General features: G+C 42.2%; 1 protein-coding gene across 1 annotated transcript; it reads left to right on the top strand.

Annotated features, from left to right (window-relative positions):
• Positions 1-9,792: 9,792 nt before the first annotated feature.
• LOC139933255 (gap junction alpha-10 protein-like) lies at positions 9,793-12,763 on the top strand. Its single transcript, XM_078289508.1, has 2 exons — positions 9,793-11,248; positions 12,711-12,763. Exons 1-2 carry the CDS (start codon positions 9,793-9,795, stop codon positions 12,761-12,763), a joined length of 1,509 nt encoding a protein of 502 aa, XP_078145634.1.
• The last annotated feature ends 237 nt before the right edge of the window (positions 12,764-13,000 follow it).

Here is a 13,000-nt window from a genome sequence, read left to right as displayed (position 1 = left end):
GGTGTCTTCACTGATGTTGGACAATTCTAAAGGCAATATTAAATCACAAAAATATTAAGGCTACTTACACGTCACACATGAGGCAAATGTACAATATGTAAACAGCTTGGAAATTTGGGCATGCTTAAAGTTGACAGTAAAGTCGCCAGGCACGATTATAGCCTACAGTTTCCCAAAATAAACTTTGCACGCGTATTTAAAAGACAGAACAAATATTGTAAGATATTTAAGATGTAAACACGGCCTTGCAGACATGTATATCCCCTACCGAAATATAGATAGTCATGGAAACGTAATAACTTAACGACATGTAGGCTAATGGAATTATTCCAAGTTACGTATTTGATCAACATACACTACAATTATCTATACACAATCTACAATGAGTGGTATAAAAAGACAACATAATGCAGTCAACCTACCGTCATCAAATTCCAATGTGGACGGGGATGCAGGGTTGCTGGACTCCAGCATTGCTGTGGCTGAATTCAGCGCCCCAGTCATCTGGTTTGCTGGTCCCATCATGCCGTCGAGGAGATCATAATATGGTAACATATTACCCCGTCCAGCTCCACTTTTTGACAACTCTTTTTTGGAGTCTCGGTAATCCTTCTTCATTTTTTTTAGTTTGTTTATTATTTGTTCTTGCGTTCGATAGAACCCAGCCTTGGCCAACTCGACTAGTTCGGCGTACAGCTTACTCTTTCTCGTGCTACTTTCTACCTTTTCCTGAAACTCAGGAGATGACCAAATTGTCACCAAGCATTGGGTTTCGTCGGCAGACCACTGCACGCTCTTTTTCTCCAAAGATTTCTCACTTGACTTCTCCATTGTTGCCTTCTCCATCCTCTCTTTCCAACCTGTAGAATGTGACACGCCTGCTGATGTTGTCACGGTTCGCACTTGAAAACCTGCTATATTTTGGTTCCAGCTGGGAACCAACTTTTCGGGTTCCGAACCAATTTGTTTTTGGTCGAAATGTGCCGAACGGTTCAAAATTAGGTGCGCGAACCGGAACAGAACCCGTTCCATGTTGGTGGAAACGGGGCTTAGGAACAACGCACGCAGGGAGTGGTGGTCCAGGGCATCAGGACCTTCAAAACGTAGCCCAGTCTTCTATGGGGGCTAGACCCGCGCATACAACAGCACATTACACCACACCCTCTTATCATCCGCCAGTCCAGTTTAGGTTGACTGGTAGGATGCAACGGGACCTAGGCACATTCTCCAGTCCGGCTTAGGTTGACTGGACGAATGCAACTGAATCTAGGCCTTAATAACAAAAATAAACAAATATTAAACGTTCGCAAAAAAGGTACTAGAAATCCATAAGACCAAAATTGACCAGAGGTCTACACTGGATTTTTTCAAAATAGGAAGAAGAATGAACATAATGCTAGGTGAATTGGACACAGAACACAAGCTGAGGACTGATCTACCCAAGACCGTAATTATAATATATATTGGGGGGGACACATCCCCTCAAAATGTCCCCCCCAATATATTGATATAAAAAACATAAATACATTTTTACGACAGGCTACGACAGGCAACCATCATTAGCAAATGTAATCATAATCATAACTAAACTTAACAAATTGCAATTATTATTACTACCGGTTCTAGTATTACTGCAGTTCTGCGTGTGGTTTGTCCAAGTGGAGTTGCCGTACCCCGGCAGAAGCCGGTGCTCGACCGCTGTGGGTAGGTATAATCAATGTCATTTTGCGCTGGAACTGTAATTGTGGAAATAAAGAATATTTTGTATCAGTCTAATCGTCGTCAGACCGATATACGATTGGTTCTGAGATTGGAAACAAATGTTTTTGGTGAAAACGGGCCGATTTGCGAGTGCTAATCAATCAACCATCACTAACGTTAGCTATCATAGCTAAGTTACCTGGAAAGTAGTCTCGCATAGCCAGACCTATCTCCACACTTCTGCAAAGTTAATTAGCCACACATTCACCCAGCGACCAACAATGGTGCTCACGGGCGTATTCAACTAACGTTAAGGTCTTTATTACGTTATATTTGTCAGAAAGCCCACGTGAAGTCTGAGTAAAGTGTCAATCATTTATGTTGCACTGCATGTGTAATTTATGTAGACAGTAGTAGCTTTCATTTATTGCATATTCGTATAGTATACTGTATAGCTGTACTTGCTTATGATAAATAGAATTTTTAGTGTTTGTTTGATTAAAGTGCAAGCAGTTTTATTACAGTCAGCTTTCATTCACAGTAAGTGTCATCATGAGCAAGAGGAAGGGTGGCAGTGACATTCGTCAGTTTTTTGGGCAGCCTCAGAAAAGAAGAAAAGTAAGTTGAGAGCAGTGAGAAAATGAGTACCAGTCAAATGATAGAAGTATACAGTAGTACAAGAGATGAGTCAATGTTTCTTGATATAATATTGCCATAATATTGCCTTGATATAATATACATTCATTGCCATTCAGATCAGAAATGGTTAGTAATCCATCCCTGAACATCATGGCAAGAAACACCACTTGTTTACTGATAATATTTCTTTCATGTTCACTCTGGTGCGTTCAGAGTAAAGAGAGAGAGGGAGAGAGAGAGCATGAGGATGCCGACAGGGCAGGGAGAGAGAGGGAGAGATGACTGGAGAGGAGAGGAGAATATAGGACCAGAGGAGAGGAGGAGAGAGGGCTGGAGAGGAGAAAATAGGACGAGAGGAGAAAATGAGAGCAGAGCAGAGCAAACGCCCCTGCTGCCCACCCAAGTTTACTTGTAAATATGTAAATAAAAACAACAATTTGCTAAACCTTGGCCACAATATCTGGACTTGTCTTCATATAACAATGCATAGATTTCTGTTTATATGATTATGGTTATGGTTGTACTTTATTAATCCCTAATCTCTGCCATTACATTCAATGAAACAAGAAAAGGTAAAAAAGAAAAAACAGAGCAATGTAATACAATGCACTATTAGACATTATTGTAAAAAATAAAGAATAAATAAAAAGTTCATCCCATGTGTTAAATATTTTAGAATGGCAGGAAATGAGTTTTCAAATTTCGATTTTTTTCTGGGGTGGGGGGGGGGGGACCCCAGACCCCGCGGCAGATTTGGTCCCCCCCAATGTTGACTCCATGGCTACGGCCTTGATAGGAAGGAGAAACGGCGTCGATATGTCTACCATCCTTTAGTTCCCTGGAAGTCACACTTGATTGCAAACACCTGGGTACCGGATCCTACTGTCAGAACCGGAGTAAGACGTGTTAGGATAGCCAGACACATAGCCGCCCTCAACAACACCATCCTCTTGGGGGGAAGAAACTCTATGATATTGAGATTTTAGCCCCGGTTGTTCCATCATTGCTTGTGTAGGAGATAGAATGAGCTATGTCTTCTTAACCCCACAATTTCTAATGGACACCTATTTCAAAAACATTATGTTATTGTTACTGTTGTAATAGTGGCCCGCGGAATACTGCACAGATTTTTTATTTGGAACCTGTTGGGACATGTCGAGACACATACCTCACTTTGTTGAGACACATCCCCAAATGGTCTTTATGATGACAGGACAGCTGTCAATAGGCGGAAAAGGATAAGTAAAATACAATCCCATCCTTTCTCTCACACACTCCCGACTGACACACCCCCCACCTTCCGACTGACAGATACGCTGTCTGACAGGCACCAAGGCACAAGTATTATAACAACACATCCGATGACACGGGGTCGGTGGCAAATTATAAATTATAAATTATATGTCACACTTTCACTGACACATACACACCTAAACTTCCCACACACCTGCAACACACAGACACAGAAACACACACCCCCACGTGACCAAAGTCTCCATGTGGCCGCTGCTGGCACAACAGCACACACAGAAACACACAACTCCCCCTCCCTCCCTTTTTATTGCGCGTGCGTGAAAACAAAGCTGCCCCTGACATTCTTCTGATGTTACTGTAGTTGCTGATAACAACGACAATAATAAAGAGTTGTAAAACTCGCTAAGACCTTGTTCACACTAATCCGGGTAAATTTAAAAACGGCGTTTTCGTGTCGTTTGCGTTTCCGTCCACACTAGCATTTCCAGGCAGTTTGCTAAAAGGTTCCTGTCCACACTGATATGCAAAAAAGATAGGAAAACGGTGAAATCTACCGTATTGGGCATGTGCAAGCCTCTGACCCATGACCTTTATGTCGTTAACACTGTTTATGGAAGTATGGAAGTGTTGTCAGGGCTGCAGTAGCAGAGTGCCTTAAGTGCCAAAAAGATGTCCAAAAGACTGACAAAAGCAAGCCAGACTTCCTTGTCTGGACAGATGACAAAGTTGAGCTGCTTTTGAAAGTAACTAACGACTACAAGACCACCAAAGCCAAGGAGAATATATAGAGCTGTGCCCCAAACGGAAGGTAACTGTCTGAGTGAGATCACATGACAATCCCACGTCAACGTTTTGGAAAAGCTCAGTTTACCCCATCCACACTACAACACAAAACCGCTGTTTTCAAATTTATCCACTTTGGAGAGCGTTTTCAGAAAGCTCAGTTTCCGGTGGTTGAAAACACTGTCTTAGTGTGGATGGAAACGGAGAAATAAACATGCATTTTCAAATTTACCCGGATTAGTGTGGACAAGGCCTAAATGTAACACATCTTTGCAAAGATGAAGGTAAAAAATAACACCAAGATACTAAGCCTCAGGAACTTAACTGAATGCAAATAGTGGTAAGATTATGGAATCGCCTAGTTCAGTTGCCAGAAGGCTCACAAATAAAGATTCTTGGATAGAGCACATGGTTATCCATTGTCTAAAGAAGTTAGTGTAATTTTTCTGATTTAGAACTACAACCCATTGCTAGAAATAACATGCAGTGCAATATAAGCTCTTTCAGGGAAAAACTACTCCATGTGGGAGCAGGATATTTAAGAAGCAAAAGCTTAGAATTTATAAATTAAAATTAAGTCTGAATTTTATACAGAGGAATATATATAATTTGTAATTTAGAAGGAAGGTGGGAAGATTCAAAAGGTGTTCATGTACTTTGGGTGTTATTGAGGATAAATTTCATTTGTTTTTCATTGTACAAGGTATAGTGACCTGAGGAATTCTTTGTTTGAAAAAAACGCAGAAGAAAAATTCAGATTTATTCTGGTCTTGTGAAGGTATGTTAAAATGGCTTTTCAAAGAAGAGGTCTTTATTTGGATACATTTCTAGAGAGAGCATGGAAAAGAAGACAAACTTTTTTGTTTGTTGATTGTATGGGATGCCATGTTGAACATATGTATGTGATGTACTGTAGTGTCTTCTAAGCCCATGTGGGCTGGTCACCTAGATGGTGCATGAATAAATCTGAAATTAACAAAACATACACTCACCGAGCACTTTATTAGGAACACCTACACCTGCTTATTCATGCAATTACCCAATCAGCCAATCATGTGGCAGCAGTGCAATGCATAAGATCATGCAGATACAGGTCAGCAACTTCAGTTAATGTTTACATCAAACATCAGAATGGCTTTGACCGTAGCATGGTTGTTGGTGCCAGACGGGCTGGTGGTTTGAGTATTTCTGAAACTGCTGATCTCCTGGGATTTTCACACACAACAGTCTCTAGAGTTTACACAGAATGGTGTGAAAAACAAAAAACATCCAGTGAGTGGCAGTTCTGCGGACGCAAACGCCTTGTTGATGAGAGAGGTCAGAGGAGAATGGCCAGACTAGTTGGAGCTGACAGAAAGGCTATAGTAACTCAGATAACCTCTTTACAACTGTGGTGAGCAGAAAAGCATCTCAGAATGCACAACACGTCGAACCTTGAGGCGGATGGCACTTTGGTAGTCGGTTGACATTGAGCTGAAAGCTGATACCTACCCAGTATTAGTATGGTGTTCCTAATAAGTGCTTGGTGAGTGCCGTTGAAAAACAGTATAACCACTATGTATGACCACTGAGCAAAGTAAAAATGTGGTTTCAGTTTCGCATAGGCAGAGACACTGAGCACACAAATTTTCTATTCTCTAGTCTATAGTCTTTTTACTCCTTTCCAGAAGAATGGATCATCACATTCACATCTCCGTCTAGTGCAAAAGTACTGCAGCAGTCTTGCTTTAGGGCTTATGATAGTGGCAGTTTGAAGGATTAGTCAAATAATGGATAACGCAATGCACCCACTGGCGGCCATATTGGAGGTTCTCAGCTCTTGAGCAACAATGGCTACCGATTATAAAACTTACAACTCAGCCAGTATGGAGTTAACACTGTTAATTTCTGTGCCGTTTGTGATTAAGAACTGAATTTCTTCACTAACAGGCTTAATTATGTATTTAGATAATATCAGCGTGTTAGTTAGCTACCCATATGTGGTCAGCTAACTAGTGAGTCTTGTTAATAGGACTACATCTGATTTGTAGTTAATGTCAGGTGGCCAGCTCCTACCTAATGCTTAGCCAAACTAGCTTGCGCTAGATAGTTGGCTTGCTAACTGTTCCAGCCTCACCACTCATTGGCTCGTATGTGTGAGAACATCAACGTATTCAAAATGCCCACCCAAGTTTAAGATAACAAAAAAAAGCAGCATTTATTTAAAAAAAAAAAAAATCCAAGCTACAAAAAGGGAGAAGGCCCGACCAAACAGAACAAAAAAAAATGGAGAAGCATCTGGGCCAACCACATGATGAGCCGTACCCTGGGCTGCTACCAAAAAAGATCAAGGGAAAAAACTATGCTGACCACAAAGAAACAGTGAAAACCGAACTAGTGCTACCTTCCCCAAAAGAAAAAGGGTACTAGACACAGAAACTCAGCAATAACAGTACAACAAAAGAACTACTGCCAGGTTGGAGAGTCTGCCGCACTCTGCTTCAGGAGTCCTTTTAAAGGGTGGACACAGTTGCAATCAGTCACCAACACAGGAGCAACAGAGCCAGGGAAGAACAGAAAACAGGAGAGAAAGGAGAAAAGGAGGGAGGGGGCGTAACACTAATGAAGACAAAAACTGTTCAGGTTAACTCGGCTCTCAGTTAACTCTTCTCAAGCTACAATTCGTAGTGATTTGTAGTACAGCTAGGGCTAAAGGAGCTAGCACTAAAAAGAAGAAATTTTCAGTGTTACAACCTAAATTTGGAAACAACTCCACTAAATTACTGAATTGACCTACACATGCACCACAACAATCTTTTTTAATCTCTTTTTCCAACCAGGATTTTATATATATTTCAACATTATTTGCACACAGACAATTCTTCAGTGGACCTCCATGATGGTGCCAGATGTGGTTGATGGGGGATTTGTGATGATACAAACAGGTGTGGGCAGGATTGTTTTCTCTGTGCATTATCCATAACACTGTAATGAATATGATGTAATACTGCAAATGGCACACACACACACAAATTCAAACAGCCATGACATTGTAGAGAATACAGGGGGAACCATCTAAGTCTCAGTACTGGTACTGTGTTACCACTAGGGGCCATAACACCAGTAGTAAGTGATGGCTCAAATTACTTCAATATGCCTCTCCATCAACACTGGTCTGGGCAAAGGCTCTGTACTTCTTTCCCTTTGAGAGCCTTTGAGTTTTAGACCTTCAAAGTGAGGACATTTTGGCCTAGGATTAGGTTTAGGTTAATATAAGGGTTAGGCATGTAGTGGTGAGAGTTAAGGCTAGGGTTAGGGTTAGGGGTTGGGAAATGAGTGGAAGGTCCTCACAAGTATAGAAAGACAAACGTGGGTGAGTTGAGGCACACTGTCAACAGACAGACAGATTGGACAAAGCCCCGCCCACTGTGCACAGTTGTCAGTCAGGCCGGCGGCTGAGCACTTGATGAAGCAGCCGTTGCATAACCCGATGATCCTGCTGTGACATCTGGCATTCGGCCTCGGCGACCGCAGCAGCAGCAGCTTCTGAAGGGAAAATCAAATCAATGGGCCATTGACTCTGTCAGCGCGCGATGGAAACCTAATTAAAGGCCCTCCAGGCACGGCTGGTCATTTTATGCAGCCAAGCACCCATGCTCTCAAATCAAGCCAGTATTATGTACTATTGCTTTACTCCCCGCTGCTATGGCAGGGTGCTTTGTGGGGCTACGTTGAGCAGATAGTGTCAGAACTCAATATGGTAGATTCTCAACTCATGGGTATGCAAGTTCAAGTGAGAGGCACAACACTGGAATATAAGTTTGTTAGGCCTTGCATGTTCTGTTGTAAAATAGATTTTTGACTTATGGCAATGCAGTATAAATTGTGCAATGATGATCTAAATATATAGTAAATCTAGCTTCACCTGCCTTGCCTATTCAGTACTTCACACTTTAGAGAACAGAACCAATGCATATAGGCAAAAATTGCATGCAATGCAAAAATCTACATCACAAAGAGATGATCTCCATACATTACTGCAAATATTCTGTTGCATAGTGCTGTTGCATAATGTTACAATGTGCAATACATAGTGTGTCGGACTGAATTTAAACATCATGTTGCCCCCTTGTGTGGTAGGAACAAATTAACAAAACAGCAACAGCAAGGGTGCTAGACAGTCACACATGCATGCGCATGGACACACACACACACATATACACATACACCCCTGCTCCCCATCAGCACCCCAACAACAACAACAAAAAACAGTGTGCAGTAAATTATGAGGTGGGACATGATTTATTGAGTCAGTGGGCCTGCTATAGTGATTCCACATAGATAGGGGGAATAGGTACACTTACATAAGTTTGACTTCAATTTTCAATATTGAAGGCCTACCAATTAGCTAGGTTACATCTATACGTTAAGGGCACCAAAGGCAGGCACTATGAAAAAGATGAACCGTAAACAAATATCTCTTCTCTCTGGCGGATATTGATGGGGTTAGAGGCCACTGGTTTGTGTTGGCACTGCTGGTGTGGGGAGAAGGGGTGGGAGGGACTGACCAATTGCCTGGCAAGAGGTGCCATGGGGCATTGTCCCGTCGGGAGACGATCAATGCTCACATCCTGTGAACCCTGCATGCAACAACACGGGAGAGCACTCCCACCACATAGACAACCACATCACACACATAGATAGACAGAGAGAGACAGAGAGAAAGAGAGGGAGGGAGAGGGATGGGGATTGGCTTTTGGGACTGGCGCAAGGGGACTGCAACCTCCAAATTTCTCCATGGGGTAATCATACAAAGCCGGTGATTTTCTGGGATGCTTTTGTCAATGTAAACATGGTTAACTGCATCAAGAGGCAAAGAGAGAACCCATACCATTGATATGTAAGTGTTGTGTTTTTGTTCTGTGAGCTGTTGAAATGGCTAATTCATTGGATGGAGTTATTTGCTGTTACATCATACTCTCTAAAGTGTGACGCTGCAACAAATTACACCTGGAATAACTCAATAGTAGCTAATGTAAAATAGCTCTCTCAGATGATGTGAACAGTAATGGTAAATATTGGACTTCCATTATTGTATGCCACTAGTTTTTATACTTTGGTCTGAAAAGACAGTAGGGCCTTATTCTGTAGTCTGGTTGAAGTTGGTACTCACCCACTAGGGGAAACCTAGAGTATGTTTTGTAATTTATATTTGCATGGTTAACAGGCACTTACATATGTAAATGCAACCTTTTGTGATATTTTATGATATTGTCAGGTGAATACCATTTTACAACTCTAAGCAGATTATATGTGTTGTTTGTATGAATGAAATAAAAGCAGAAGAGCTAGGAGCTAAGAGCTTATCCATATGTGCTGCGTATGTCTATATCATAGCCTGAGGACATGTGGCAGTGAAGCGGTGAGCAGCTGACCATGGGTGACTGGAACCTGCTGGGCAGCATCCTAGAAGAGGTCCACATTCACTCCACCATCGTGGGCAAGATATGGCTTACCATACTCTTCATCTTCCGCATGCTGGTCCTGGGAGCGGCCGCCGAGGACGTATGGGAGGACGAACAGGCTGAGTTCGTCTGCAACACTGACCAGCCGGGCTGCAAGGCAGTGTGTTATGACCGTGCCTTCCCAATCTCCCTCATCCGCTTCTGGGTCCTGCAGGTCATCTTTGTGTCTGCACCCTCGCTGGTCTACATGGGCCATGCCCTCTACCGCATCCGAGCCCTGGAGAAGGACCGCCACAGGAGACGGGCCCAGCTGAGGGAGGAGCTGGGTGAGGCCGAGGTGGCGATGAACGAACACAAGCGCATGGAGAGGGAGCTGAGGAGGCTGGACGAGCAGAAGAGGGTGAAGAAGGCTCCCCTGAGAGGCTCTCTACTGAGAACCTACATCATCCATATCCTTACGCGCTCAGTGGTGGAGGTGTGCTTCATCCTGGGCCAGTATATCCTCTATGGCATCCGACTGGAGCCACTCTATAAATGTGAGAGGCTGCCTTGCCCCAACAGTGTAGACTGTTACATCTCCAGGCCCACAGAGAAGACCATCTTCATGGTCTTCATGATTGTCATTGCTGGTGTGTCACTTTTCCTCAACATTCTGGAAATATCCCACCTGGGCGTCAAGAAAATCAAACAGACGCTATATGGGGAAAAGTATACAGATGATGACAGTTTGATTTATAAGCCAAAGAGGAAGCCATCCGTACAGCACCTTTGTGTAATGAGCAATGTGTCACCTCACAATGGGCCTTTAACTCAAACCATCTTCAAGGTGATTCCAGAGGCAGACATGAAGCCTCCTCTTTACAACGTTGGGCTCAAAGCAAACCAGGAGGTACCAAGGCACAACAGCCTGGCTCATCACAATCAGACCAACTGCACCTACCCCCAGCCTCAGATGCCCCCACAGCCATCCAGGACTGGCCAGAACTGTGCCATCCAAGTCCCCCAAACCCATGACGATCCAGTGATCCACACAGCCATGGCGGACCACCACCATCCAGCCTGGGCTGCTGCCCTGCCCAATGTGGAGGGAGGTCCAACGAACAAGGCTCATCATGAGGACGTCCATCAGGTAGAACACCCTCAACCCAGCCATATGGAAACTCTGGTGTCCAGTAGAACCTTGAGGTCCAGTATTGTCAGGGACCTGGAAGAGGATGAGCGAAGGGACTCGTTGGGGAGTGATGTCCTGCTCTCCAACCCCAGGAAGACCAGCTTCATGGTCAGGCTGCCGTCCGAGAGCATGTCCACCATCAGCGGCTCCACAAGCCCATCCATACATACCTCAGAGGAGTCCGATGAGCTGGGTTCACTGCAGGGAGACATGCCGATGATGCCACCTCCTGGAGGCCGAAGAATGTCAATGGCAAGTAAAGAGCAAAGATGGCTGCTTTCATTTATCAGATTTCCATTTCAAACTTTTCGTGAACCTCAATCATAAACATTTAATGTTTGAGGTCATGGGAAAGTTATAAGGAAAGGCATATTCTTGACAATCTGAAAGCAGCCTCCTATCTGGGCTTCATCTGCCCATTGTTATGTGAGCAACATAGTCTTACATTTAGTTTTTAGATTATATATATATATATATATTCAACCTCAAGCAACAAGTATGTTATTGTATTGTCAAAGAGGACATTACTATAAAGAACAAAGAGCTAATTAAGTTTTGAAGCCCAGCCACTGGTAGAGTTATGTAGTTGTGGCAAGTCTACTGAGCCAAATAACAAATGACATAGATGTGGTAATAACATAGCTCGATGTTTTAGCGGTGGCCAACACACAGCACAATGTTTTAGTAGAGGCCAAACCATGCCGCGATGTAGAGAATTGAAGAAAAAATCTGTTTAGCATCAATTCAAACAGGACTTCATAAACATGCTGCAGAGAGAAGTGTGAAAATAAAAACCAGAAAGGGAAAAAGAAAGCAGAAGAGATGACTCAAGGTAGGGAAGGGTGAGAGGGAACAAGAGAGAGAGAGGGAGGGAGAAAGCCAATCTGGACGAAGCCCAACAGGGATGAGTTGGCAGCTTTAACAGTGGCCTGTCCATTCAATGTTCTCAGTGGAAATAATTAGAAGAAATCAAATTGCTGATGAAGTTGTTTCAGATTAACACCCCGTAATTATGACATGAGGCCAAGCAAATAAATAGCAATTTGAAAACCACATGAGGGAAACAATGAATAAGAAGCTATTCCTAAGAAGCAATTTGCCATAATTCCTTCATAAAACAGACAGCGCTTGCAAAAACAGCTGGAAACATCATAAAATTGAATTTACAAATTGATATTGCTAGTAAAAAGCAATGACATCAGATAGATATTAGAATCTCTAAATTATCTTCAATCATAAGGCATTACATTAGTAAATGCATGTCAATGGAAACTAAGTGAAAATGGTATTATCAAAGTTAAAACACTTTGATTTTGTGTATTTATTTTTATATTATATATATATATATAAATAATATAATAATATAAATGATGTGTAAACATTGACAATTTTTTAACAATGAACAGAAAATGAAAACAGAAAATTACACAATAATTAATAATAAAATAGATAATTTTAAAGGTTCTATATTTAATATGTAATTATAGATTTTAGTAGATATTGACTAATGGTTCAAAAAAATTATTATTATAATGTTACCTCATCAACAAGCACATTATGGATAAACCCATGATAACATGCATAAAATCCATAATGCTCCTGTTACAGAAAAGCTATGTGATTGCCATTTTGTTTTTTATTTTTATTCCTTGAGTTACATGTATTATTGTCCAAGAGCAGCAATAATCTAAGTTGAAGCTTTTTTCTGTCTTTCTCAGAGTATGTTCCTGGATATATCTTCTATCATGAAAAAGTGAAGAGAAGAGGCTAACATCGTGGCCAGGAGCTCTGATTCCGGGTCTGAAACAGAGGAGAACCTGTATCAGTGATCCAACCACCAACATTGATCTGCTGGCCAAGTCACATGGGGCAGCCAAACATTCAGCCATCATGAGACAGACTCAGTGCCAAACACCAATATGTTTTGGATTCCAAGCACCTTAAAACGCCCATGATGTTTAAAAAAAACAAAGGGACTATTGTGATTTTATGTGGGTACTGGTGGAGA

This window comes from Centroberyx gerrardi, chromosome 17, assembly GCF_048128805.1.
Source record: "Centroberyx gerrardi isolate f3 chromosome 17, fCenGer3.hap1.cur.20231027, whole genome shotgun sequence".
NCBI classification, from domain to species: domain Eukaryota; kingdom Metazoa; phylum Chordata; class Actinopteri; order Beryciformes; family Berycidae; genus Centroberyx; species Centroberyx gerrardi.
Note: the sequence above shows the minus strand (reverse complement) of the source record. Positions and strands in the feature narration are given on the sequence as shown.